The 27,529-nt window shown below is 58.1% G+C and overlaps 2 protein-coding genes across 2 annotated transcripts; one reads left to right on the top strand and one right to left on the bottom strand.

Moving 5' to 3' along the window:
- The first annotated feature begins 2,054 nt into the window (after positions 1 to 2,054).
- On the top strand, positions 2,055 to 17,340 carry PKN1 (protein kinase N1). The gene is made up of 22 exons (XM_029069302.2): positions 2,055 to 2,191; positions 5,035 to 5,335; positions 6,282 to 6,427; positions 7,411 to 7,546; positions 7,798 to 7,943; positions 8,164 to 8,377; positions 10,199 to 10,390; positions 11,196 to 11,305; positions 11,474 to 11,617; positions 11,838 to 11,913; positions 12,178 to 12,319; positions 12,513 to 12,606; positions 12,765 to 12,844; positions 12,977 to 13,052; positions 13,237 to 13,328; positions 13,418 to 13,594; positions 14,373 to 14,435; positions 14,537 to 14,613; positions 15,498 to 15,640; positions 15,853 to 15,960; positions 16,355 to 16,435; positions 16,901 to 17,340. Exons 1-22 carry the CDS (start codon positions 2,153 to 2,155, stop codon positions 17,105 to 17,107), a joined length of 2,844 nt encoding a protein of 947 aa, XP_028925135.1. The 5' UTR covers positions 2,055 to 2,152; the 3' UTR covers positions 17,108 to 17,340.
- A 1,614-nt stretch (positions 17,341 to 18,954) lies between these two features.
- Positions 18,955 to 22,452, bottom strand: PTGER1 (prostaglandin E receptor 1). The gene is made up of 3 exons (XM_029068550.2): positions 22,304 to 22,452; positions 19,786 to 20,680; positions 18,955 to 19,421 (listed from the first exon to the last, which is right to left on the bottom strand). Exons 2-3 carry the CDS (start codon positions 20,662 to 20,664, stop codon positions 19,170 to 19,172), a joined length of 1,131 nt encoding a protein of 376 aa, XP_028924383.1. The 5' UTR covers positions 20,665 to 20,680; positions 22,304 to 22,452; the 3' UTR covers positions 18,955 to 19,169.
- Positions 22,453 to 27,529: the final 5,077 nt, after the last annotated feature.

The following is a 27,529-nucleotide window of genomic DNA, read 5'->3' as shown; positions in this document are numbered from 1 at the left end:
GTCCCCCGTCCCTTCCCTCTCCCTTCCTCCCTCTTTCCCACTGGGTCCTTTCTTTCCTCTCTCGTTCTGCCCAAAGTGACCAGATTTTTTAGTTATCTTAAGTTTAGCCTAGTTCCTCTGCAGCCTCTTTTCTTTGGGTCATTGGGGTTGGCGGGTGGGAGGCAGGGAGTGCTTTCTTCAGATCTGGCTTTTGAAATGAGGTGAGGGGGGGAGAGAGAGAGAGAAAGAGAGAATTGGCAGAACCAGGATAATCAGAAATCGATTTCCTGGCTTGGTTCTGGGTCAGCAGGCAGCAGAGGTGCCAACTTTTTATTGTGAGTGAGGGGACAAAATGGGGTAGAGATTTGAGGAATGGGGTTGCTTTCAAAGAGCTAATAAGCCCAAAGGAGGTAGTGTGGGCTAGTGGAAAGAGCCCAGCTTGGGAGTCAGGAGACCTGGGGTCTAATTCCAACTCTGCCACTGGCCTGCTGTGTTATGTTGGGCAAATCACTTAGCTTTTCTGGGCCTCAGTTTTCTCATCTGAAAAATGGGGATGAAATACCTGTCCTCCCTCCCCCTTAGTCTGTGAGACTTGTGTGGGGCAGGGACTGTGTCCTTCCTGATTATATCGGTTTTACCCCAGTGCTTAGTACAAGGTGCCATTAAAAAAAAAAAGCGCTATCCTTTTGGATCTTTTCAGCCCTGACTGGAAACTCTAAGGTCTTATCAATAATAATAATAATAATTGTGGTATTTGTTAAGTGCTTACTATGTGCCAGGCACTGTACTAAGCACAGGGGTGGATACAAAGTATTGGGTGGGGCACAGTCCCTGTCCCGCAGGGGGCTCACAGTCTTAATCCCTATTTTACAGACGAGGTAACTGAGGCCCAGAGAAGTGAAGTGGCTTGCTCAAGGCCACACAGCAGACAGGTGGTGGAGCCAGAATTAGAACCCCTGACCTTCTGACTCCCAGGCCTGTGCTTTATCCATTACACCATCCTGCAGAGACCTGGGATGAATGAGGCGGTGGGGAGGTGGGGTGGGGGTCTAGTTCAAACAGCTGTAGGGAAGACTGCTCCTAAGTTCCCTGTGAAGGCTGAGGGGGGGAGGTGGGGGGCTACTCAGCAGCCCCTGATGGAGTGGGCCAGCAGGCCTTGCCTAGGAGAGACATTTCTAAATTTAACCATCTCAGTGGTAGTGGCTTTAATGGTTTTGGACCCCTGGAAAATGTAAATGGGCCCAAGACACTGCATTCGGAGATGAGTTTGAGAGGGATTACTTTTCTACTTCCAGCAGGCAGAAAGATATCACATCAAATAGCTCCCGTATATACAGAACTACTGCCTGGGGAGTGGGTTAGCCTTGAGGGTAAGGAGTTCTGGTCAGAGATGGGGCTGACAGCTGGGGTGTGGGGAGGGGGAAGGCTCTCCCCCCGCCCCCCCTTCTTCCGGTTACATATGACTTCAGGAAGTGGCTGCTCTGGAGGTGGGGGTGGGGAGGGGCAGCCAGGAAACACAGGAAGTCTGGAATGGGGGGGGCTGGTGGTGAAGGTTCTAGAAAGAGTTGAAGGCAAAGGCTCCCCAGAGCAGGTCCACATCCTTCGAAAGGGAAAGTTGGAGGAGTTGGGGGTGTAAGGATCTGCTCAGCCACCTGTACATGTTGGAGAGTATTATCGAGTGTTGACACATGTCAGAGCGGGTTTTCTCCTGATAGAGGGTGGGCTCATGGTAGGGTGCATGTGCCAGGGGGAAAAAGGGTGGGCACCCGGGTCAGTTTGGTTTGCATATGACGGCCTTTGCTATCCAGACCTACAAGGGATGAGCGGATGGGAGGATGAAAGAGCCCTGGGGTGGAACTGGGTCACTCGAGGTCCTTGCCGAGCCTCTGGAGGGAGCCCCAGGACTATAGACTCTACTCCCATCTCCTCCCCAAACCCCAAGAAAAAACCAAAAACCCTCAAAACTCTCTTGTAGGTTTCCAGGGCCTCTGGCTCCTCCCCGTGCCCCCTCTACTGCCCTCCCCTTCCTCCCTTCCCCCTCACCCCTGTCTCTGCGCAAGGTTGGCTGGGAGATGATAGGAAAGAGGAAGTAGCAGATGTAGTGCGGGGGCCTGGGGTGCAGGAAGAGGGTGGAGCCCGAACCACAGCCCAGAGACCCCCCCAGGGACTCAGGATGGCAGAAGCGGAGCCCCCCGCCGAACAGGACCCGGAGGTGGGGGCAAAAGGGAGTGGGGGGGACCTGGGGCTCCCCATCCCTGCTGGGCAGGGATGGTTGGGGGGAGGGCCCCTCTCTGTGGTTCCCCCAACACCGGACGTAGCAGCTGGGACGGGCCTCTCCTCACCCTTCCCCACCCTGCGCTGCTGTTCTGGGTTGGGGTAAGGGGACTGCGCTGGGATGTCTTCATCAGCTAGGAAAGAGCAAGGGGGTGACCCCGAGGGGAGGAGGAGAAGGCTTGCGGCTGAGGGGTTGGGCAGCAGCTCCTTGGTGAAAGGGAAATGAACACCCGAGGGGCATAGCCAAGGACCAAATTTCCAGGTGACCCAGTGCCGTTCCTGGGAAGAATTCTGGGTGACCTGGGGTCTGCCCCGGGCAGGATTCCAGGTGACCTGGAATCACTCCCAGATGGTAATCCAGGTGACTGGCGAGGCTGGAGTGTTCGGCGTGATGGGGAATGATTCTCATCCAAAGAAAGAGTCCATGGGAGGGACCCCCAACTCCCCCTCATAAGGCTAGAGGCCCAGGTCCCCCAAGCCAGAGGGCACTGGGCCCACGCCGGCCGGGGCTGGAGCTGGGGCTTTGAGCTCATGGGGAAGGAATGTGTTTATGAGCCATTCTGGCAGGAGAGTTGGAGCTAGGGTGGGTGTGTGGGGGGGAAAGGGAGTGAAGAGCATTCCCCACAATTCCCCCCACACCACTATGGCTACTCTCCACTCCCCCTGCCCCAGCCAGTCCCTTAATCCAGCTGAACAAAACTTCCATTTCAAAATCAAAATGTGAGAAGAAAACAGCGGAGGCCACGTCCAGGGTATGACAGCTAAGACAGTTACCACAGGGGGGCTTAACTTGGTGGGGGCCGGGGGGGAGGGGTGCTGCCATGGTGGCTTTGCTCCAAGGTGGGCTGGGAAGGTAGAGGAAAAAGTGAGGGGTGTTGGCTGATCCAGTCCTAAATATTAGGATGGATGTCAAGGTGAGTAACCATCGCATGGTTCCTCCAAGTATCCAGTAGCCGGTAACAGTAATAATACTAATAACTGTGGTGTATGTTGAGCACTTACTTTGTGCCAAGCACTGGACTAAGTGTTGGGGTAGACAGCAGATAATCAGGCCTAGATGGGGCTCACAGTCTAAGCAGGAGGGAGAAACAGCATTGAGTCCCCATTTTGGAGATGAGGGAACTGAGGCCCAGAGAAGTTAAGTGACTTGCCCAAGGTCTCGCAGCAGGTATGTGTCAGAGCTGGGATTAGAACCCAGGTCCTTTGAGTCCTAGGTCTGTGCTCTTTCCACTATTTATTTGTTGTATTTATTGAGCGCTTACTATGTGCTGTACTAATCACTGGGGTAGATACAGCTAATTAGGTTGGACCCAGTCCCTGTCCCACACGGGGCTCTCAGTATTAATCCCCATTTTACAGATGAGGGAACTGAGGTCCAGAGAAGTGAAATAAACTGCCCAAGGTCACCCAGTCCGTCAGTCAATGGTATGTAATAATGTTGGTATTTGTAAAGCACTTACTATGTGCAGAGCACTGTTCTAAGCGCTGGGGTAGATACAGGGTGGTCAGGTTGTCCCACATGGGGCTCACAGTTTTAATCCCCAATTTACAGATGAGGTAACTGAGGCACAGAGAAGTTAAGTGACTTGCCCACAGTCACACAGCTGCCAAGTGGCAGAGCCGGGATTCAAACCCATGACCTCTGACTCCCAAGTCCGGGCTCTTTCCACTGAGCCATGCTGCTTCTCTATATTGTATCGTATTTACTGTGTGCAGAGCACTTTAAGCGCTTGGGAGAGTACAAAATAACATTACGCTGACACAGTCCCTGCCCACAACAAGCTTACAGTCTAAAGGATGAGCATCCAGGTCCTGAGTCCCAGGTCCATGCTCTACCCACTCTGCTTCCCATCCCCTCAGCTCAGCCCCCCCTTTTCAAGCAGAGGTTCGGAGAGGAGGGGAACACAGTGTGGCCTAATGGAAAGGGCTGCTCCTCCCTACTGGCGGGTGCCCCAGAGTCCCCACTGGGGGTCAGCGCCCCGGAAGCCGTGGCTGGAGCAGCTGTGTCTGCACTCACAAGGCCACACTGCGTGAATACTGGGCTGGATGGTCCATTGTTCAGCCCCAGAAATGGCATTTCTTAGGCTCTCCTGTTCTCACTGTACTAGCTCCTCCGGCTATCCCTCCCACTTTTTCCCACTTGGGGAGAGGGAGGAGAGCTTGGCTTAGTGGATAGAGCATGGGCCTGGGAGTCAGAAGGACCTGGGTTCTAATACTAGTCTGCCATATGTCTGCTGTGTGACCTGGGGCAAGTCACTTCTCTGGGCCTCATTTACCTCTTCTGGAAAATGGGGGTTAAAGATTGTGAGTCCCTTGTGGGACAGGGACTGTGTCCAGCTTGATTAACTTGTATCTACTTGTATGCCGAATTGTACATTCCAGGCGCTTAGTACAGTGCTCTGCACATAGTAAGCACTCAATAAATACTGTTGAATGAAAGTATCTACCTCAGTGCTTAGAATGGTGCTTGGCATACAGTAAGCGCTTAACAAGTACCATAATTATTATGATGATGAGGAAAAGGCACCTCGGGTCTGGATGGGGGTCCAGGAGAGGCTACCGACACCTGGACTGGGAGCCGTCTTTGCGATCTTCCATCCCCAACGCAGGCATTCTGCCCCCGTCCCCCAACTCCACTGCACTTCCAGAAGGCAGGCATCCCATCCCTTTCTCTTTCCAAAATCCCCCCTCCCTGCCCCAATCTTGCCGGCCTCACCTCCTCCTCCCCGTCCAGGACCCCAGCATAGTGACAACTGCCCATTTCTCCCTCTCCTCCCACAGAGCGAGCCAGGAAACTGGTCAGTGCTGGAGCAGCTGGGGCTGGCAGGGGCCGACCTGGCAGCCCCCGGGGTACAGCAGCGCCTGGAGGCGGAGGTGGAACGGCTGCGGAGGGAGATCCGCAAAGAACTGAAGCTGAAGGAGGGGGCGGAGAACCTGAGGCGGGCGACCACCGATCTGGGCCACAGCCTGGGCCCTGTGGAGCTGCTGCTCAGGGGCTCGGCCCGCCGCCTGGACCTGCTGCATCGTCAGCTGCAGGAACTGCATGCACATGTGGTGCTGCGCGAGCCTGACCAGCCCGAAGGTGAGGCGTCTCGATCCCAGGGGCCTCTTGGGGAGGGGCTTGCCCAGATGGGTGTCCTGGTATCCCCTGGGCTGGGGCAAGGGAAGATGCAGTGGCCTCATGTTTGGGGAAGTGGGGGCGGGGAGAGAGAGAGAGAGAGAGAGAGAGAGAGAGACCAGGCTGGTTGCCTGGGCTCTCATCCTGGAATTGGGAGTGAGGTGGGAGAGCAGCAGGTCCAAGGATGGCAGGCAAGGGGCTGGGTGCCCGATTCCTGCGTTTGGTCTCCAGCTCTAGAAAGCAAGGGGGCAGCGAGAAAAGGGTCTGCTAGGTAGTGGAGGCCAGGATCCTGCCTCCTCGCTTCTGGTCACCTCCCCCACCCCCCGCCACGGGCCTGGCTCTGAAAATGGAAGTGACACTGGCAAATATCCCCTTACAGTGACTTCCATGAAATATTCAGAGCCATTGAGTCCCTGCGGAGCTGAAGGGGAAGGGAGCCCAGAGTCCTCCCTCTGGCTTCGGAAGGGGACCGGGGTAGGGGGAGGAAGAGCAGGCTTCTCTGTAAGGCAGACGCTACCTGGGTCCCATCTCAGAGGCTGGGATACCTGGGCCCCATTTCTCTCCAGCCCGGCAAAGTTGGACTCCCCAGATGGTTGAGAACAGAGGAAGGGTAAAGATGTGAGGAGGTGGGGGGTGGGGAGCCTCTGGGCCCCATTTCCCTTTACCCTGGGAAAGTTGGACTACCCCAGATGATTGAGAACAGAGGAAGGGCAAAAATGTGATGGGGAGTGGGGGGTGGGGCGGCGGGGCATCCCCAACCATCGGTCGGGTCCTGAGAGGGTCCAGAACTGCCGGGGCCTTGGGAGGGAGTCAGTCTGGGAGCAGGAAAGCTTCCAGGCAGTCATGAGAGAGGGGAGGGGAGACAGCCCTCGCCTTGACACCCTCTCCTTCCTGTCCCTCACTCCTTCAGATGCCCCCCAGTCTCCTGGCAGCCTCAGCTGTTCAACCGCCAGCCTGAACCGGGTGGCTGGGCTGGAGAAGCAGTTGAACATCGAGCTCAAGGTGAAACAAGGTGCCGAGAACATGATCCACATGTACAGCAACGGTAGCACCAAGGTGAGGAACCCAGGAGTCCGAGGAGGAGCATCAGCACAGGGGATAGGAGCCTTAAGCCACTCCTAGGTTCTCCTAAACTGCCTCTCTCCCTTGCCTCCTGCCTCTGTTTCCTCCCTGAGCCCTCTAGGGTCCTGGACCTCAATAGTGGTCTGGAGAGTGAGGGGGAGGAGGAGAAGAAGAAGGAGGAAGAGAGAGAGAGAGGGAAAGAGAGAGGGAGGGAGGCTGCAGGGCGGACCCTGTTGCCAGGGGCTCCGGGGAGCGGGAAAGGTTATGGCTATTTCTGGCGGCCGTGGTTGGGAGCGGCCCGAGCCTGGGCTATTTATAACTGTCCCGATTACTTAACCCTCCCCTTTCTCTGCTCTCTCCTCCTCCTGTCCCCCACTTTCTTCCCTCTCTCCCGCTCCATTCCTCTCCCCTCCACTCCCTCCTCTCCGGTTTCTTTTCCTCATCACCCATCCCCTTCCCCAATTTCTTGTCCTCTTTTCCCTCCCAAATCCTCCCAGGGATTTGTGGAGCCAAGCAGCTTGCCCCTTTCTGGCTAGAATTGTGGATGGGATTAGAATGCTCAGACTTAGCCTTTTTGCCTGTACAGTAAGTGGGGAGGAAAAGAGCAAAGGAAGCAGAGAGTCTTTGAACACCCAGATAGACAAGCAGACAGATCAATATAGACATGCGGAGAATGGCGGGACATATTTCCTGAGATCTAGAAGGGTACACAGGCAACTGCCGATGGATACTGAGCCCGTTGTTGGGCAGGGATTGTCTCTATCTGTTGCCAAATTGTACATTCCAAGCACTTAGTACAGTGCTCTGCACGTAGTAAGCGCTCAATAAATACGATTGAATGAATGAATGAATACAGACACAGAGACACACAGACATACACGTACTTTGCCTGCCTCTGGTGGAAACCCAAGGAGAAGAGAGGGGAGCTACCTGAGGTCAGGGATGGCGTGCCCCACTGTCCCCTCGTTCCACCCCAGGACCGAAAGCTGCTGCTGACGGCCCAGCAGATGCTGCAGGATAGCAAGACCAAGATTGATATCATCCGTATGCAGATCCGCAAGGCCTTGCAAGCTGGCCAGCTGGAGAGCCAGGGCCCGACGGAGGAGAGCCAGGGTGAGAGGGACCTTCTACCCACATAACCCTGGCACCCAGAGGCCCCACACCCTGTCCTTCCTTGCCCGATCCCTGGTCCCCCACCCAGCCCCTCTCTGATGCAGGGGGGTGGAAGGTGGCAGTGAGAGAAACCCTGATTTTTAGTTTGTCCAAAGGAAAGCGGGGTGTGGGGTCGGGGGAAAGCCGACTTCCCCTCTCCCAACTCTAGAGCCTGTCTGCTTGCTCTCTGGTTAACCCTTTTCCACCCACAGGAGGCCCTGACCTGGGAGCAGTGGAGCTGCGCATTGAGGAGCTGCGGCACCATTTTCGGGTGGAGCACGCTGTGGCCGAGGGCGCCAAGAATGTCCTGCGACTGTTGAGTACTGGCAAGGGCTCCGACCGGCGGGCTCTCTCTGAGGTGACTGGGGCAGGGCCTTGCTGAGAGAAGGGAGGGGTAGGAGCCTCATGGAAGGGGTGAGAGTTGGGGATTCACCAGGCTGTGGATAGGGGGAGGGGGATTACGAGATGCAGGGGCCAGGAACTTGGTTGAAGCACGGGGGGCAGGGCTCCCTTGGGATGGGTGTCTGAGCTGGCTGATCTATCCCTGATTTCCCTGTTCTCTCCCCATCCCCCCTCAGGCCCAGGCAAAACTGACAGAGTCAAGTCAGAAGCTGGAGCTGCTGCGGGAGGCGCTGGAGCGGCGCCTGAGCGAGCTCCCCCAGGAACATCCCAAGGGACGACTGCTACGGGAAGAGCTGGCCATGGCCACCTCGCCAGCTTTCAGTGCCCGGCACAGTGGCCCCTTCCCCTCCACCCACTACAGCACCCTCTGCAAGCCCTCGCCCCTCACAGGTGCCGGGATCCTGGTGTCTGGCCCCTCCTCAACCTCCTACCCCTGCCCCATCTCTTCACTGAGCTTGCTCTCCTGTCCCAGAACTCAGATGGCTCACTTTGACTTTCTGGCTCCTGACTACCAAACTTACTTTCCTCATCTCTGAGAGACCATGCCCTCCCTCTCCATGCCCTCTTCAGGGTGCCCTCGATCCTTCCCCACTCCCACCCCCTGAGCCATGCCAGATCTCTGCTTTTTGTACAGTGCCCTAGAAGACCTAGGTTCTAATCCCAGCTCTGCTACATACCTGCTGTGTGACCTTGGGCAATCACTTCACTTCTTTGGGCCTCAGGTCCCTCATCTGCAAAAGGGGGATTCAATACCTGTTATTGAATCCCTGTTAGTATGGTACTTGTTAAGCCCTTCTATGTGCCAAGCACTGTTCTAAGCCTTGGAGCAGATACAAGTTCATCAGGTTGGACACAGTCCCTGTCCCACCTGGGGCTCATAATGTAAGCAGAGACTCACAGTCTAAGTAACCTGTTCTATCTCTTACTTGGACTGTGAACTCCACATGGGACCTGATTATCTTGTATCTACCCTAGCTCTTAGTACAGTGTGCAGCACATAGTAAGTACTCAGTATTTAGAACAGTGCTTGGCACATAGTAAGCACTTAACAAATACCATCATTATTATTATTATTACTCCACAAATACATTTTTTTATGATTTTAGATTGTTTTTCTCCCTCTTTTATGGTATTTGTTAAGGGCCGGGGATGGACACAGTCCCTATCCCACATGGGGCTCACAGTCTAAGTAGGGGGGAAAATGGGTATTTAATCCCCATTTTACAGTTGAGGAAATAGACACAGAAAAATTCAGTGACTTGCCGAAGGTCACCTAACAGGCAATGAGTCTTATGACTCCCAGGCCCTGCTCTTTCCAATAGACCGTGCTGCTGCTTTAAAAAAAAAATGTATTTGTTAAGCACTTACTATGTGCCAGGCACTGTAGTAAGCGCTGAGTAGATACAGGCTAATCAGGTTGGACATAGTCCGTGTCCCACACGGGGCTCACAGTCAATCCCCATTTTATAGATGTGGTACCTGAGGCATAGACTTGCCCAAGGTCATACAGCAGGCAATTTTCAGGGCTGAGATTAGAACTCAGGTCTTCCGACTCCCTGGCCTGTGCTCTATCCACTGTGCCACGCTGCTCCTTCCTACCTATCAGTATAAAAGGTCTGATATTTTATTGATAAAGTTACTTCTTATAAAAGGCTCAGACCTAACCCGAGGGAGAGCAGCAGGGAAGGTAGCCATGTTTATCTCTTTTAGATACTGTGCTTATTTTTTGGATCCTTTTTGGGCTGCTATCTTTGGCTCAGGATGGGTCGGTAGTTTTAGACCCCACTCCCTTTCCAAAGGCCAAGCCTCCTGCCCCGTCAGTCCCTGGTTCTCTCTACAGAATCTACTCCCTCCCAAACTCTCAATGTTCTGTCCTTTAGAGAAGCAGCATGGGGTAGCGGATAGAGCACAGGCCTGGGAGTAAGAAGGGTGTGAGTTCTAATCCCGGCTCCGTCACTTGTCTTCTCTGTGACCTTGGGCAAGTCACTTCACTTCTCTGGGCCTCATCTGTAAAATGGGGATTGAGATTGTGAGCCCCATGTGGGACAGGGACTGTGTCCAACGTGATTTGCCTGCATCCACCCCAGCGCTGAGTACAGTGCCTTGCACTGTACTATAATTATTATTATTCGCCCCTTCTCTCTCCCCCTCAGACCTCAGGTAGGCTGGCCCAGCTGATCAGCCCCATTGATCCTCCCTCTCTTTCCTCAGGGACCTTGGAAGTACGGGTGCTGGGCTGCAGGGGCCTGCCAGAGAGTACCCCTAGGAGCCCACCCCCTGCCACAGGGGGCCCTGGGGCCTCTGACACCCGCACCTCCTTCTTGAGCCGCCCAGCCCGGGGCCTCTACAGCCGCAGCGGAAGCCTCAGTGGAAGAAGTAATTTCAAGACCGACGAGCCCACCAGCTGAGTATCTGCCAAAACCCTGGGGAGAGTCAGTCAGTCAGTCGTATTTATGATGATGATGATGGTATTTGTTAAACACTGTGTGTGCAGGGAGAGTACAGTGTAACAGACACACTCCCCGCCCACAATGAGCTTACAGTCTAGAGGGGTAGACAGACACAATATGAAATAAATAAATTACAGATATGTGCATAAGTGCTGTGGGGCTGGGAGGGGGTATGAATAAAGGGAGCGAGTCAGGGCGATGTAGAGGCGAGTGGGAGAAGAGGAAAGGAGGGCTTAGTCAGGGAAGGCCTCTTGGAGGAGATGCGCCCTCCATAAGGCTTTGAAGTGGGGGAGAGTAGTGGTCTGTCAGAGATGAGGAGGGAGGGCGTTCCAGGCCAGAGGCAGGACGTGGGCGAGAGGTTGGCGGCGCGACTGATGAGATCGAGGTACAGTGAGAAGGTTAGGAGGAGAGGCAGAGTAGACCCCGGACTGGGTGGTGGAAAAGTGGGCTAGGGTAGGGCAGCGCACTCTGCCTGTTTTAGGCCTCCTATGAGTGACCCTGAACCACCTCCCTCCTTCCCTGCTAAGCCTCGATGGGCTCCACCAGGCTTGTGGGGCCCAGCCTGGGGCAGCCGAAGCCTGAGGCTGCCGAAGCCCGAGGTCGGTTAAGGGACGTTGGTGAAGGGGGTAGAAATAGAGGTCTGGACATCTCAGGGAGCAGGAGGTCTCTTCCAGGGTCGGGGGAGGGGGTCGGTGGCTTCCTCCTGGGGATGGTCTCTCTCCCTGGGCGGTGGGGCTGACTCAGCTAGCTCTCTGCAGACGAGGTCAGCGCTGTGCTGAAGCTGGACAACACAACTGTGGGGCAGACGTCCTGGAAGCCGTGGGGCCCAAATGCCTGGGACCAGAGCTTCACCCTGGAGCTGGAGAGGGTCAGCGGGGCTTGGGGCCAGGGAGGGTCAGCGGGGCTTGGAGCTGGGGCGGGTCAGCGCGGCTTGGAGCTGGGGCGGGTCAGCAAGGCCTGGCGGGGGGCAAGGGGGCAGTCCACCATCTTGCTAGGGTCTCCGAGGCCCCAGTTTCAGCTCCTCCCTGCCCCACAGGCCCGCGAGCTGGAGATCTCTCTATTCTGGCGGGATCAGCGGGGCCTCTGTGCCCTCAAGTTCCTCAAGCTGGAGGATTTTCTGGACAACCAGCGGCATGAGGTGCATCTGGAGCTAGAGCCGCAGGGCACGCTACTGGCAGAGGTACACGCTCCCCCAATCTCCCATTTCCTCTCGGCTCCTGCCTCCCTCCTACCTCCCTCCTTTCGTCTTCATCTCCCCCCAAACAGGCCAGAGCTTCAGGGAGCAAGGCCGGGGAGAGGGCAAAGCCGAGGCTCAGAACCGAGCCCTCCTGGGGGTCTCGCCCCAGTTTCCCCATGGTCCCCCCCTCCTCCCTGTGTCCTCACCCCTCCCCCCCGGACAGGTCACCTTCTTCAACCCAGTAATTGAGCGGATCCCCCGGCTCCGGAGGCAAAAGAAAATCTTCTCCAAGCAGCAGGGTGAGTCCAGGGGGCTTCTAGGTGGCAGGGGAGGTGGGGGTGGGGGGATCCCTGATCCAGAGCTCGCGGCTCGTGGCGAGGAGAAGGGGTGGAATCCGGGTTCGGGTCCAGGGGCTCCCAACCAGGCAGGAGGCGGCGGGAGAGGAAAGAGGGGGTGCTGGAGGGGGCAGCTCGGGCATTCAGGTCACCACCTCCCCATCCCCCTACCTCCCCCGGCACCTCCTTCTTGACCTCTGACCTCCACCCTCTTGCTTTCACCCTCAGGGAAGGCGTTCCTGCGGGCCCGCCAGATGAACATTGACATCGCCACCTGGGTTCGGTTGCTGCGGCGTCTCATCCCCAATGCCAACGCCACGGGCACATTCAGCCCCGGAGCCCCTCCCCCTGCCGAGCCCCGGCACGCAGGGTAAAGGCCCCAGGCATCCAGGATGTCCCTCTTCTCCTACCCCTCCAGGATTCCAGTTGCAGGAATTCTTCTGTGCTAACCTCTTTCTCCCAGAGCTGGAAACAGAACCCAGGCGTCCTGCCTCCCAGCCTCTCCCAGGTCTCCCTCCATCTCCCACCCCTCCCAACCCTCTCACCCTCCCCTCTTCCTTCAGCGACATCTCCGTTGAGAAGTTGAACCTGGACTCTGACAGCGCCTCGCAGAAGAGTCCCCCGGACGAGCCCTCACTCAGCCTGCCCCCCAGCCCGGTGAGAACCCCCTCCCTGGCCCTCAGAGGGTTCATAAAGTTGACCGGCTCCTCTGACGGAATGGGGTTGGTGGGGGCGGGTAGGAAGGCAGCGGTTTCGTGGGCTGAACTCGTCTTCCCCCTCCGCCCCCCCACCATCCCCCAATTTGTTCCCACCAGGGTCCTGGGAGTCAGGACGCTGACCAACCTCCCGAGCTGACACCTGATGACAAGGGACCCCCCAGCTCCAATCTATGCAGGTAACTATCTGCCAGGATGAGCCCGGGCTCCCCGGACCCTCCTGGCTCCTGTCTGAGTGCCACTACTTCCCTCCTCCGCACAGGCCTTGTCCTGTGGACCTGGGTTCCCACAAGCCCTTTCTCTCCCCACAGCCCCCTGAGGAAGTCTCCGCTGAGCCTGGAGGACTTCAAGTTCCTGGCAGTTTTGGGCCGAGGACATTTCGGGAAAGTAAGCCGTGGCAGGGACGCAGGGCAGCCAGGGGTGGGAGCCAGCACTCTGGCTTCGGGGAGGAAAGTTCCCAGCTTCCAAACCCAATAACCTCCGGGCCCTTCTCCCGAGCTCCCTGCCTCCCTGTGGAGGTGGGCAGTCGAGAAGAGCTGGCGGCCTGAATGCCCAAGCTTCCCCTCTCCAGGTGCTGCTCTCCGAATTCCTGCGCACCGGGGAGTTATTTGCCATCAAGGCCCTGAAGAAAGGAGACATCGTGGCCCGGGATGAAGTGGAGAGGTGAGTGGGGAGGGGCGGAGGAGGAGGGAAGGGAGCTGGTGCCACGGGATGGCATGCCTTCTGACCTTTGCCCCCTGACCCCTGCCTAGCCTAATGTGTGAGAAGCGGATCCTGGCAGCAGTGACAGGCGCTGGCCACCCCTTCCTGGTGAATCTGTTCGGCTGCTTCCAGACACCAGAGCACGTCTGTTTTGTGATGGAGTACACGGCAGGGGGCGACCTCATGCTACATATCCACAGCGATGTCTTCTCCGAGCCCCGCGCAGTGTGAGCTCCATGGACACTTCGGGATTTCCGCCCCCCCGCCCCCACCCCGTATCCAGAGATGGGACTCCTGCAGACCCTAACCCCCACCACCCCCGGATTTCTAATTTCTAATGGGGTTGGCTCTTCCCAGATGCTCACAGACCCATCCCAGGACCCCTGTCTGCCGCTGGAGATCTTCCCGACCCCCACCAGGTCTCTTTCTGACCCCCCCCCCAATACCCAGGAGCCCCCTGGGAGCGCAGCGCTTATCTGAGCAGCAGTGTCCTCCTTCCTGGGTTTCTGAGTTTGGGGAACTGAAAGGGAGATGGAGCCGGGAATGGGAGAGAACACTCTCTTCCTGGCTGGGGTGGCGTCTAGGCTGGCCCCAGAAGTTCCTAAGGATTGAGATTCCCCAGCTGTCCCCAAGTCAGTGCCCTGAGTTGACTAGATTGGGGGTGGAGGGGTGTGTGGGTCCCAGGGTTCCCCCGGAGAGCCTCTTTTAACCACAGGACGAATCTACAACGGCCACCCTGGCAACACCCCACCAACGTGCGCGTGCACACACATATCCATTTGCCGCAGCTGCCGCTGCACTAAAAATAGGACCGGCAACGTCTGTTGGAAAAGCCAGCGCTCAGAAGGAAGGGCAGGCCTTTGCTCCTGGGCAAGCAGGAGGGGGCGAACTTCGAGCCGGGCTTCCCCGCCTCTCACCGCCCCAGGACCCCCCGAGCCTTCCTTGATCACAGGGTCTGTCTCCGGGCAAGAGATCCCGGAGCTGAAATGGCTTTGCTCCCCACAGGTTTTACTCGGCCTGTGTGGTGTTGGGGCTTCAGTTCCTGCATGACCACAAGATTGTCTACAGGTATCGGGCAGGCCAGGGCGGGGTGTGGCGGGAGGGGAGCAGAACCCCGGAGCTAGTTCTCTTGGCGGTTGGGGTGCTCTAACCCTAGTCTCCTCCTACAGAGATTTGAAACTGGACAACCTGTTGCTGGATACAGAGGGTTATGTTAAGATCGCTGATTTCGGACTCTGCAAGGAGGGTGAGGAAAGAGGCCGTGGTCTGGATGGGGGAAGGGCTGGGAGCTAGGATCTGACTGGGTGGGGGGTGGGGGGGATATGGGGCACATGACTGGAATTCTCCTGGGGTGGAAGCAACCTCCTCACATACTTACTGTGTAGCGGGGAAACTCAAGTCCCCTGCCAGGGCGGCTGCCTTAGCGAGCAAGGACAGGACCCAAGTGACATGATTCCCAGCCTCCTAGCCCCTGACTTGGAATCTTGGAGCTGAGTACCAGGACCTGGGGTGGAGGAGAGGAAGCAAGAAGGCACCGGGAAGCCATGGGGCCTTGGGGAAAGAGTCAGTCAATCGTATTTATTGAGCGCTTACTGTACTAAGCGCTTGGGAGAGTACAATATAACACACACATTCCCTGCCCATAAGGAGCCTACAGTCTAGAGGGAAAGAGCACAGGCCTGGGAGTCAGGGGAACTGGGTTCTAATCCCAGCCCCGTCCCCCCTCCTTTTTAATGGTATTTGTTAAGTGCTTACTATGTGTCAAGACTCTTCTAAGGGCTGGGGTAGATACAAGATAATCGGGTTGGACACGGCCTCTGTCCCGCCTGGGGCTCACAGTCTAAGGAGGAGAGAGAACAGGTATTTAATCCCTATTTTAAAGTTGAGGAAACTGAGGCGCAGAGAAGTGAAGTGATTTGCCTGAGATCCCACAGCAGACAAATGGCAGAGCCAGGATTAGAACCCCTCTGACTCCCAGCCCGCGGGCTCTTTCCTCTAGGCCGCGATGCTTCTAGGTCTGCTGTGGGATCTCAGGCAAATCACTTCACTTTTCTGAACCTGTTTCCTCATCTGTGAACTGGAGATCCAATTCCCAATTCCTGTTCATTGTGCCTGACGCTTTCACCACAGGCATGGGCTTCGGAGATCGGACCAGCACATTCTGTGGGACCCCGGAATTCCTGGCACCAGAGGTGCTGACAGATACATCTTACACCAGGGCTGTGGACTGGTGGGGGCTGGGCGTGCTGCTCTACGAGATGTTGGTGGGAGAGGTGAGGCCCCTGTCCCTAGTAGCCCCAAACCCTGATCTCCACCTCCTCTTAGGAACCCCTCCCCTGCAGTTTGACCTCCTCCGATCCTACAGTCCCTAGTGATTCACACAGGGTTTCCCCAAAACAGAGGAGAGTGAGGGTGGTGGGGGGGGGGCGGGGGTGGAAAGCAGCAGGCCAGAGCCCAGGCTAATGGCCTTCCCTTTGCCTCTCAGTCCCCTTTCCCAGGGGATGATGAGGAGGAGGTGTTTGACAGCATCGTCAATGATGAAGTGCGCTACCCTCGCTTCCTATCCACTGAGGCCATCGGCATCATGCGCAGGGTAAGAAATTCCCTTACAACTCCTAAGGCGCAAGCCACTTCCTGCCCTGCCCCAGGCACCACCACCCGGAGTAGCAACCTTCCAGGCCCCAGACCCCAGCTACCGCTTCCTCTCTGGACCTGCCTTTCTCCATGGGGTTGACTTCCCTTGAGCCCAAGATGTGGGGTGGAAGGTGCCCTTACTCAGGGGCTGTTTTTTGTTGGGTTTTTTTGCAAGGAGAGGATGTGACTTTGATCCTAGACAACGGCCCAGGTTCCCGTTACTTGTTCCCATTCGGGGGGAAGGAGACAGGGCTTCAGAGTCAGGTTTAGGGGGCTGGGATTGAAGGGTCCAGCTATCCCCGAACTTCACTAATCTCTCCCCTCACTTTCTCACACCTCCCCACCCCAACTAGCTGTTACGACGGAACCCAGAACGACGTCTGGGTTCAAGTGAGCGAGATGCTGAGGATGTGAAAAAGCAGCCGTTCTTCCGGGTGAGAACCCCAGATTGGATGTGTGTACATGCTCACACACACATGCGCACACACGAACATATATATATCCCCAGCCCAGGAAGAGCCCACAAACCCCTGGCCCAAATCTCCCTCCTGGCTACCTCCTCTCATGCCTCATCCCCACACCCACCAGCCTCTTTGAAAGGTAAAGGTCAATCCCCTTTAGCCTTAGGAGGAAACGGAGAGAGGCAACAGTCCCCTGCCTCCAGCCCTTAACCATAACTCGATCCCCTTGCTCCCAAGACACCCCAAAAGGGGAAGGGAACAGGGCTTTCTGTGGTGGGAAGAGAGGGGGAAGAGAAGCAAAAGCATAATTCTTGAGTTCTGCGTTAGCCCTAAATCCCTCCACTCTTTTACCTTCCCAGAGAACTGGTCGGGGGGAAGCTGGGTGACATCCAACTCCGGGGACTGATTCCCCATCTCTTTCCCTCCCACCCTTTCTAGACCCTGGACTGGGAGGCACTGCTAGCCCGACGCCTGCCTCCCCCGTTTGTGCCGGTGATCACGGGGCGCACTGATGTCAGCAACTTTGATGAGGAGTTCACAGGGGAGGCGCCCACCCTGACCCCACCCCGGGAGCCCAGGGTGCTCACTCCAGCTGAGCAGGATGCCTTCGCGGACTTCGACTTCGTCTCAGGGGGCTGCTGCTAGCCCTCCTCTGCTCGGGGCGCCGCCCGCGGGAATGAGGGGACACTTCCCCTTACCCTCGGGTCTGGCCAGATCCCAGGAAGAAGGTGGTCTGAGACCTTCTCTGCCTTGGGGCCTGTGCCCCCGCCCCTCCTGCCCTCCTTCCCTCGAAAGGACAGTGAACTTCTCTTCCCCTTCACTCGACCTACTTCCCTGCCATTTGTAGTTTTTAAAAGACCTTCTGGGTTTGCCCTCTAGTCGTATTCCTCCAGTCTACTTCTTCGGCCTTCTGGCTCGGGGGTGGGATGGGGGATGAGGTCGGGGGGATGGGGATGGCAGAGGATGGGGCCGCTTGGGTTGGGAGGAGGGACAGACCGTGGTTCCCCAAAGCCAAAGGAGAGTAGTGGGCCCGGTTGCGTAGTTAGGGACGTAGTTGCGTAGTTCATTCCCTGTGCCACGTGTGCTGAGGGAAGTCTGGAGGAGGGGCAGGAGCTCTGAGAGATCCTCGGGGGAGGGAACTTGAAGGTATGTGTATCCTGGTTTGCTCTCCCTCCCCCTTCTCCCTAGTTCAATCCTGTCCCTCCCTGAAATCCAACCGTGTTCAGAGCTGGAGCTGGGAAGTTGGAGATGCTGCCTTCTCCTTACCTCATCCCTTAAAGTCCACCAGGGGGCGCTGCCACGCTCTATCCTCCATCTTGGGTCAGGGCCTGCTCGCTGCTGGTCCCTTGAGCTGGGAGAGGAGAGGCCCGATGCCAAAGGTCTTGGATACTGGCACCCGGGCAACTTGCCCATGTTCAAGCGGTGGCTGATGCACGGCGGAAGTGAGGACATTTTCCCCACCCCGTCGAACACCCCTACCATTTAAGCCCTTGAGCTTGGGGTTCAGGGAAGAACCAGCCCTGGGTGTTGTCTGTGGGGCTTCGAGACAGTATTCCGAAGGGCTATGCTTCAGGCCTGCCTCACCTCCCTGACCCTGTATGGTCAAGGGGGTTCGACCGGGAGAGCAGTACAGAGATGGACTACTGGGGAGCGAGGGGATTGATCCCTCGACCCCCTTCTCTGGGTCCCTATCTCCACGGCCTTGGCGGGGGGGCAGACGGAGGGCGCGGAAGGGAAGCCGAATAGGCCGCCTCGCAGACCCGGAACCGACAGACACTAGTAGTCACGAAGCAGAAAGGAGGAGGCGCCCTTAGACCGAAGGCCCGGCCTTCTGCGCTTCCCATCTTCCGGCTCAAGGTGCTTCTCTGCTGCCACCAGGTGGCTTCTGGCGGAACTGCAGTCCGCATAGGCACCGCCCCCCCCCCGCCGGTCCCCTCCTCCTACCGTCGTGTGACTCCAGCGGCCCCTGCAGAGCTGCTCATTCCCCCCGCTACGACCACCCGACGCGCTCCCTCCCTCCCACCCTCCCTCTCCAAACCCACCTGCCCCCCTGCCGGGCCTCTTCAGTTCCAGGTTGGCCCGGCCGCCCTCTGTTCCGGCCGTTGTCAAGTAACGGGCAGTAAACCACCGTGACCCTCTCTCCCCTCCCCAGCTCTCCCCTCCCCAGCCCCACCGCCACCGAGTCACTCGCTCCCCGAGTCCCGCGGGGCGCCGTCAGGTCACGCTGCACCGCACCCGCCACGACGGAACACGGCGGCAGGAGATGGAATGTTTTACGGGAGTTCATTTCTCCGCGGCCCCCTCTCGAGCAGGCACCCAGGCGGCTTGGGCTCCCGGATCCCGGCTCGCACGGATCAGTCCTGCCAACGGAGAGAAGGACAAGAGTGCAGCCATCTTGGAGAGAAGCGGAGAAGCCTCCATCTCCGAGAAGGGCCGGCAGCTGCCCCCTCCACCCCACCCCCCACAGTGACTGCCAGCCACGCTCTCCCCTGCCCGGTTAAATGAGAAAATCTCTTTATTTCTACATGGGCCCTCTGCTCAGCAGACGTTCCCAGCCCCATCTTCCTCTCTTCCCCGCCCCGCCTGGAGGTGGGGCGGCGAAGAGGGGTGGCTTCTCCCTTGGCTCCAGGCTTGGGCACTGAGGCCCCTGGGGTTCGGCAGTTCCCTCTCAGGGTTCGTCGCCCTCCTCGCCCCTCTGGGCCAATCCTCAGAAGCGGCTGAGCCCGCTGTTCCGGGAGTCGCGCAGGGAACTGTCCCAGGCCCCGCAGGGGAGGGGACCTCCCTTGGCTCTGGCCCTGGGCGACAGCAAGTGCAGCAACTTGCGCATCACTGCCTGGCGCAGCAGGATGTAGACCCAGGGGTCGAGAATCTGGTTCCAGGAGGCCAGGCGCACGGCCACGAAGAGGGGCCGCTCCAGAGAGACCCGACTCCAACCCGCCACTGCCAGCACCACCAGCACCTGCACGGAATGGGGGGGGAGAAGAGACCGAGAAGGGATGGGTGGAGAGGATAGAGGGAGAGCGAGGTGGGAACAGGGAAGCGGCTGCCCTAGGGTGTGGGAGGCGTGGAAGGAAGAGGGATGGGAGAGAGGGGAGGGGACGGTAGCCCGGGGAGGGCCCTGGAAGGCAAAGGGCCAGCACGGAAGCGCCAGGGCTGGGGTGGCTGAAGACGGGCCGTGCCACGGGGCTACTGGGCAGCAGCCAATAGAGGCTGGGGGGCCTTGGGGGCTTGAGGCATGGGACGAGAGAGGGCAATAGGACTCGGGTGGGGAGGTCGGGGCGCCCGGGGCCTGCTCCCCCCCCCCCCCCAACGCCTTTACTCACCAGAAGGGGGCTCCAGCAGATGCAAGACACCACCATGATGCCCACCAGTTGCCCCACCATCTCCACGTCGTGGGCCCGGGCCCGCCGCTGAGGCGGGGAGGAGCCCCCACCCCCGCCGACCCCACCCCGGCCCCAGCGGCTGCTTCCCCGGTTCCGCCGCAGTCGCGCCCGCACCAAGGCCAGCCCGCTGACCGTGTTGCAGGCCAATGCGGCCAGCAGGGAGGACAGGCCCAGGCCTGAGAAAAGCACAGGCAGGACCCGCTCACCCCAGCCCGCCGGCTCCCAGAGGCGGATGAAGCACCAGGTGTCTGGGTACTGAGGCTCGTAATGCCCAACGTGCAGCAGGGGCAGGAGGGCGATGCCCAGGGCGGTGCCTCCCAGCGCCAGTAGCACCAGGCGGGCCCGGGCGGCCGAAACGAGGGCGGCATGAAGAAGGGGCCGGGTGACCCCCACACAGCGCTCTATGGCCATGCCGCAGCCCAGCAGCAACGGGCACAAGCCAAAAAATACCATGCAGGCGCCGAAGAACTGGCAGGCGGGGCCGGCGGGGTCCAGGCCCGTGGCGTAGAGCCGCAGGACTAGGGCTCCCGGGATGACGTGGCCCGCAAAGTCCGTGGCCACCAGGCTGCTGGCGAAGAGGAGGAAAGTAGCCTTGGACCGGCGGCGCAGGCGGGCGTAGGCCTTGATCAGGATGGCCAGGGCCAGCATGTTGGAGACGGTGCCCAGTGTCATGGAGAAGATGGGCATAGCAGGCGAGGTGGTCGGGCGCCCTGTCTGAACCGAGACGGGGTGGCCCGGGCCAGGGGACTCCGAAGCATTGGCCCCCAGGCAGGGAGGGTGCTCCCCCAACGTGGCGTTGAGCACCGGGCAGGGGGACATGTCAAGCTGCGGGTGTCTGGAGAAGAGGAGATGCGGGCGGGGGGGTCAGAGATCAGAGAAGGGTGCCCGCCCCGAGGAAATCCTCTCCCTTCCCGACTCCCCTGCCCCGCCAAAAAGGTGGAGTCCGCACTATCCCCTGCCCCACCCCTACTCCCTGAGCCGGACCCCACCCTCCGTAAATTCAGTCCTCATTCTCAATCAATCCATCGTATTTATTGAGCATTTACTATGTTCGGTGCACTGTACTAAGCGCTTGGGATAGTACAATACAATAGAATTAGCAGACACCTTCTCTGACCATAACGAATTTACAGTCCCCAATCGCACCTCCCGACCCCTACACTGCCTCCCTGCCACTTCTCCATTGTCCCCTTCGCGGGCCCTGTGCCCACCCCTTCCCCCGCTGCCCCAGCTCCCTTCTTCAACGTTATTCCTGACCCCCCAAGAGTCCCCTTCCCCACCCATGCTGTCTCCATCATACCGTCACCGTCCCCAACTCCAACACCGCCCCGTCCTCATTGCGCTCGCTGTCTCCATTGGCCCCGCTGCTCCTATTTTCACCCCCACCCCCACCCCCAGCCCATCATCTCCCGTCTTCATCCAACCCTTTCCCTCATCCAGTGTCGGTTGGCACCACTGTCATTGTTTCTCCCGCTGTCCCCGTCCCCATCCCCTCCATTCCCAACATAGGCCCCGCCGTTCCTGACCTCTACGCTCTCCGCGTCCTCCCCACTGTCTCCACCCCCGTTCTGCATCTGCTTTGACTCCCCCCACAAACCCCATCCATCCCAATCATTGTCCCGCCCCCCTTACCGTTCCCGTCCCCATCTCCTACCTAGTCACTACCCTGCTCTTTTCCACCGTCCTTATCCCCTCTGTCGAACCCATCGCTTACTGTCCATTATTACTGGTTCGATCTCCCTCCCACGGTGACCCACCCTCCCCAGTGGTTCCGGCTTCTCTACACTGTTCCGATCCCCCCGACACCTCCCCCCACCCCCGCACTGACTCCCTCTCCATCCACACCATCTCTGCTCCTACCTGTATCCCACTGTGTGGCCCAGCACCCCAGGACTCTTTCTGAACGGGGGCAAGCTGGTGCCGGGGAGGAAGCCCAAACTAATCGGATCTGAAGACCCTCCCTCCCCTCCCCTCAAATGTTTCCCGGGATCGAGGGTGGCTGAGTCTCTGTTGGGGCGTGGGGGAGTCACGTCCAGGGGAAGTGCGAAGCCAGGCACTGTTGCTGGACGCTGGCACTCTGGGGACAGGGCGATGGAATCGGGTCTGTGTAGAGGGAAGGAAGCGGGGGGATAAAGGGAAGGGGTAGGTCGGTGGGGGAGTGTTCAGAGCCGGGGTGCAAAGTGGGGAGATGGACGGAGCCGGAAAGTACGAATAGGGAATGTGGGAAGCCGAATTTGGGGGGAGATGAGGCTGCGGAGAGGGAGGACGGAAGCAGGAGCGGGATGGGTGGGCGCAGAACTGGGGAGTAAAGAAATAGCGGGGAGAACGAAGCGAGTGGGTCGAGGAGAGGGGCGAGGAAGCGCTCACTTTGCACGTCCTGTCGGGGAACCCGTGCCACTGTAACTTCTCAGGTCTCCCATTTCCCTCATACCCTCCCGCCCTTCCCTGCCCCTCTTACCGGCCTCCCCGGCCGCCACGGCTGCTGCGCTCGCCGCCCCGGTCCCCCAGGACCCATTCCCTCGCAATGTCCCCCGGGCTGGGGCCGCCTAGGGTTTCATCGTTCCCCTCCGCCGCCTGTGCGCTCCTCCCCGGACTCGGCCGCTCCACTCTCACTATTCCCGGCTCTTGTCAGCCGGCTTTTTCTCGCCCGCCCCTCGGTCCCCCCGCCCCCCCTACCCCCACCCCGCCCCGCCGGGTCCCAGCCGTGTGCCGTTCGGAGGCGGCCCCTCCCGCCTCCCACCGCCAGGAGGCGCTCCTTCCGTGCGGGTCCACCCCAGGGGGAGTTGTGGGGGTGGGGGGCGGCTCCGCCAACCCAAGATCTCTAAGCGTCTCCCAGCTGGTCGGGGAGGACCCAGGCTCCCTTAACGAAGGACGGGAACCCAGGGCGAGGACTTGACGGAAAGCCCCTGCCCTGCCCTGCCCTGCGGCCCTCCTTGGAACCCAGGCGTCTCGCCCGCCGGTTTCCCCTCCCAGGACGCAGGTGTCTTGCACTCGCTTCCTTTGCTTCCGCCCCCCGCCCCCCGAACCCAGGCGTCTCGTGGCCCCAGCTCCATCCTGGGTCCCTGCCAGAGGAGAGAACACCTTGGGAGGAAGGGGCGTGCCCAGGTTGAGGCCGGGCACGGAGAGAAGCAGCCCCAGGGGCCCTCCAGCAGCAGATTTCCCGTCAGCGGGGGTGGGATTGCGCCCTCCCCAGGGCAGCAGGCACCGGGCCTAGCAATAATGGGGCGGGGGGCTGGGGAGAGTTAATGGGGCTGCGGTGGCTGAGGATCTCAGCTCGTCTGCAGCCGCATCCCCGGGGACGGGGCGGAAGGGAGGGAAGGGAGGAGGTGGTGGAGGCTGGTTCCGGCACTGCGGGCTCAGCACTCTACCCCAGTGCCGGGCTCGCCGCCTCCTCCTCCTCCTCCTCCTCCTCCTTCTCCTCCTCCCGCGCTGGCTGCCCCACCCCGTGCCTCAGGCTGCCTCCCGGCCCCCACCCCCAAACGGAGGGGGGACCCTTAGGCTTCAGTCCACCATTTCCCCCTCTCCCGACCCCTCCCGGACCTCGTCCAACCCATCGCGCCCAGGGGCTGCCAACCGGAGAGGCCGGTGGCCGGATAGGCCAGAGGAGACGGACTGGAGGGGCGGGGGCCCCGGGCACGCGGGTGGGCTGGGCTACCAGTCCCGGGGCCAGAGTGCCCCCTCCAATGGCTGTCCCTCCCCCCCCCCCCACCCCCCAGAGGCAGAGTTTTCAGGCAGCGGGGCCGAGGGAACGGAAAGGGGTGGGAGCATGAAGAATGTGGGAGGAGAGGGGCTCCCAGCCAGAGGCCCTGAGGCCTTTGATCAGGTTCCCACATCAGGAGGGCCGAACAGGGGGAGCTGCCGGACAGCGGACCGGACCGTGAAGCCTCCCTCCCTCCCAGATCCTTCCCTGGCCCGGGGGGCTAAGTATCAGGAGAGGCTGGGGCCCCGAGAGAGAGCTAACATCCCCAACGGAGAAATTGGCTCAGGGGCAAAAGGGGGGGGGGGGCGGTTAGCGATGGACAGCTGGGAAACCCAGGAATCCTGCCTCTCGGCCCACCCAGAAGCAGCATGGTGTAGTGGATAGAGCAGGGGCCTGGGAGTCAGGAGGTCATGGGTTCTAATCCCGGATCTGCCACTTGTCTGCTGTGTGACTTTGGGCAAGTCACTTCAATGGGGATTGAGACTGGGAGCCCCACGTGGGACAGGGGACTGCGTCCATCCCAATTTGCTTGTAACCACACCTGTGCTGGGTACAGTGCCCGGGACACTTAATTACAATAGCAATAATAATAATAACAAGTGGCAGCAAGCCCACCTTCCCCCACCTGCGGAAGGGGACCTGGGGAACGGGATTCCTGGGTTCTCAGGCCTCCATCTCACACCTAGTTATCTTCCCAAACCAAAAAAAAGAGCCCAGATCGCTTCCCCGGTCCCAAAATAGAACCCAGGCATACAGCACCTCCTCCCTGTCCCACCCCCGCCTCTCATAGTTCTCTTGTTAATAACAATAATAATACTGAGAAAATCTAAACACTGGAAAATCTGAGCGTCGTAGCCATTGCATTCCACTCTCCTCCTACCACCCCCTTGTTCATCATCTGCCCAGGAGGAGTCTGGAGGTTTGGGGTCCCTTGTTTCTCTGCCCCCTGGGTAAGGACAGAGGGAGAGGCTGCTCTTCTAGCCAAGGGGTGGGGAATAATAATGATAAATTTAAGTGCTTACTATGTGCAAAGCACTGTTCTAAGCGCTGGGCACAGTTCTAAGCGCTGGATGGAGTGGTCTCTCACTCTCTTAGACCCCCTAGGATATGATGCCTGGTTGTGGGGTGTCCCGAGTGGAAACAAGCCAGGCTGGGGATGGCATCCTCTCTCTTGGACCTGGCCTCTATCTCCATTCTCAGCACCTGGACAAACTGCCTGCAACCCTGGCCCTAAGTATCTCCATCCCCCCACCCATCTCCCTCAAACCCTATTTCTTTTCCTCAAGGGTTCCAGATTACCTACTCAACACAGGGGTGGAGGCCTGACAGGGCCCAGAGCTGCCCGCTGTGCCTACTGGTCTCCTGCCAGCTGCTGACACGGTGCCGTAGCAATAAGTCTAGGATTTATGGGCTGCCCGCTCAAGGGCTCTCCCTGGCTGATGGGAGCAGAGGACGTCTCCTAAATACAGTGCTGTAGGAGGAGGCCTACACATTACCATCCAGTGCAGGGGGCGCTGCCCGTAAAGGGAGGAGTCATACTAAACCAATCGATCATATTTATTGAGTGCTTACTGTGTGCAGAGCACTGTTCTAAGCGCTTGGGAGAGTACAATATAACACATTCCCCGTGCACAATAAGCTTACAGTCTAGAGGGGGAGTCGGACCTAACTGTGAGTGCTGTGGGGCTGAGAGGTGAATAAAGGATGCAAATCCAAGGGTAAGGATGACATAGAAGGGAGTGAGAGAAGGGGAAATGACGGCCTAGTCAGGGAAGGCCTCCTCTTCCTTGCTGACCTCCCAGCTTCCAGTCTGTCCCCTCTCCAGTCCAACCTTCACTCTGCTGTCCAAATCATTTTTCTACAGAAATGTTCAGGCCACATTTCCCCACTCAAGAACCTCCAGTGGTTGCCCACCCACCTCCGCATCAAACAGAAACTCCTCACCATTGGCTATAAAGCACTCAATCACCTTGCACCCTCCTACCTCACCTCGTTACTCTCCTACTACAACCCAGCCCGCACTTTGCTCCCCTAATGCTAACCTTATCGGTGTACCTCGATCTCGTTTATCTTGCCGATCTCCTGCCCACGTCCTGTCTCCTCATATCCGATAGACAATTACTCTCCCCCACTTCAAAGCCTTATGGAAGGTGCACTTCCTTCAAGAAGCCTTCCCGGATTAAACCCTATTTTCCTTTTCTTCAACTCCCTTCTGGGTGACCCTGATTTGCTCCCTTTATTCATCCCCCTCCCAGCCCCACAGGACTTACGCACATATCTGCAACTTATTTATATTAATGTCTGCTTCCCCCCTCTAGACTGTAAGCTCGCTGTGGGCAGGGAAAGTGTCAGTTACATTATTATATTGCAGTCTCTCAAGTCACACACAATAAGTGCTCAATAAATACGACTGACTGGTTGGAGGAAATGTGCCTTCGATTAGGTTTTGAAGGGGAGGAGAGTGATTATCTGTTGAATATGAAGAGAGAGGGTGTTCCTGGCCAGAGGCAGGATGTGGGCTAGAGGTCGGTGGCTGGAGAGATAGACAGAGATCGAGGTGCAGTGAACAGGTTAGCAGTAGAGGAGCGAAGTGTGCAGGCTGGGTTGTAGTAGGAAATCAGGGAGGTAAGATGGGGCGGTGGGCGGTGGGGAGGGCAAGGGGACTGAGTGCTTTAAAGCCAATGGTAAGGAGTTTCTGTTTGATGCAGAGGTGGACAGGCAACGATAGGAGGTTCTTGAGGAGTAGGGAAACATGGACTGAACTTTTCTGCAGAAAAATGATCTGGGCAGCAGGGTGAAATATGCACTGGAGTGGGGAGAGACAGGAGGCAGGGAGGTCAGCAAGGAAGCTGTCGCAGTAATCAAGGCAGGATAGGATAAGTGTGTGGAATAACGTGGTAGCAGTTTGGATGGAGAGAGAAGGGCTAATTTTAGGGATGTTGTGAAGGTTGAACCGAATTGGTGATAGATTGAATATGTGGGTCGAATGAGAGCGATAAGTCGAGGATAATGCAAAGGTTACGGGCTTGTGAGACAGGGAGGATGGTGGTGCTCTCTACACTGACAGGTAAGTTGGAGGAGGACAGGGTTTGGGTGGGAAGCTAAGGAGTTCTGTTTTGGACATGTTAAGCTTGAGGTGTCAGCAGGACATCCAAGAAGAGATGTTCTGATGGCAGGAGGAAATATGAGACTGCAGAGGATAGAGATAAGGGCTGGAGATGCAGATTTTTTTTTTAATGGTATTTGTTAAGTGCTTACTATATGCCAGGCACTGTACTAAGCCCTGGGGTAAATACAAGCTAATCAGGTTGGACACAGTCCATGTCCCATATAGGGCTTCACAGTATTAATCCCCATTTTACAGATGAGGTAACTGAGGCCCAGAGAAGTGAAATGACTTGCCCATGGTCACACAGCAGACAAGTGGCAGAGCAGGGATTAGAACCTAGGTCCTTCTGACTCCCAGACCTGTGCTTTATTCACTAGGTCATGCTGCTTCTCAATCATCCACATAGAGATGATAGTTGAAACCATGGGAGAGAATGAGTTCTCCCAGGGAGTGGGTGTTGATGGAGAATAGAAGGTGAACCAGAGCTGAGCCTTTAGGGACCCCCACAGTTAGAAGCCGGGAGGCAGAGGAGGAGCCCGCAAAAGAGATCTAGAAGGAGTGGCCAGAGAGATAGGAGGAGAACCAGGAGAGGACAATATCAGTGAAGCCAGGGTTGGATAACATTTCCAGGAGAAGGGGGTGGTTGAAAGGGTCAAAGCTACCTGAGAGGTCACGGAGGATTAGGATGGAGTAGAGGCCGTTGGATTTGGAAAGAAGGAGATCATTGGTGACCTTGGAGAGGGCGGTTTCTGTGGAGCGAAGGGGACAGAAGCCAGATTGGAGGGGGTCAAGGAGAGAACTGGAGGAGAGGAACTGGAGACAGTGGGTGTAGACAACCTGCTCTAGGAGTTTCAGAGAAATGGTAGGAAGGAGAT

This window comes from Ornithorhynchus anatinus, chromosome 7 (assembly GCF_004115215.2).
Source record: "Ornithorhynchus anatinus isolate Pmale09 chromosome 7, mOrnAna1.pri.v4, whole genome shotgun sequence".
Classification (NCBI taxonomy): Eukaryota; Metazoa; Chordata; class Mammalia; order Monotremata; family Ornithorhynchidae; genus Ornithorhynchus; species Ornithorhynchus anatinus.
Note: the sequence above shows the minus strand (reverse complement) of the source record. Positions and strands in the feature narration are given on the sequence as shown.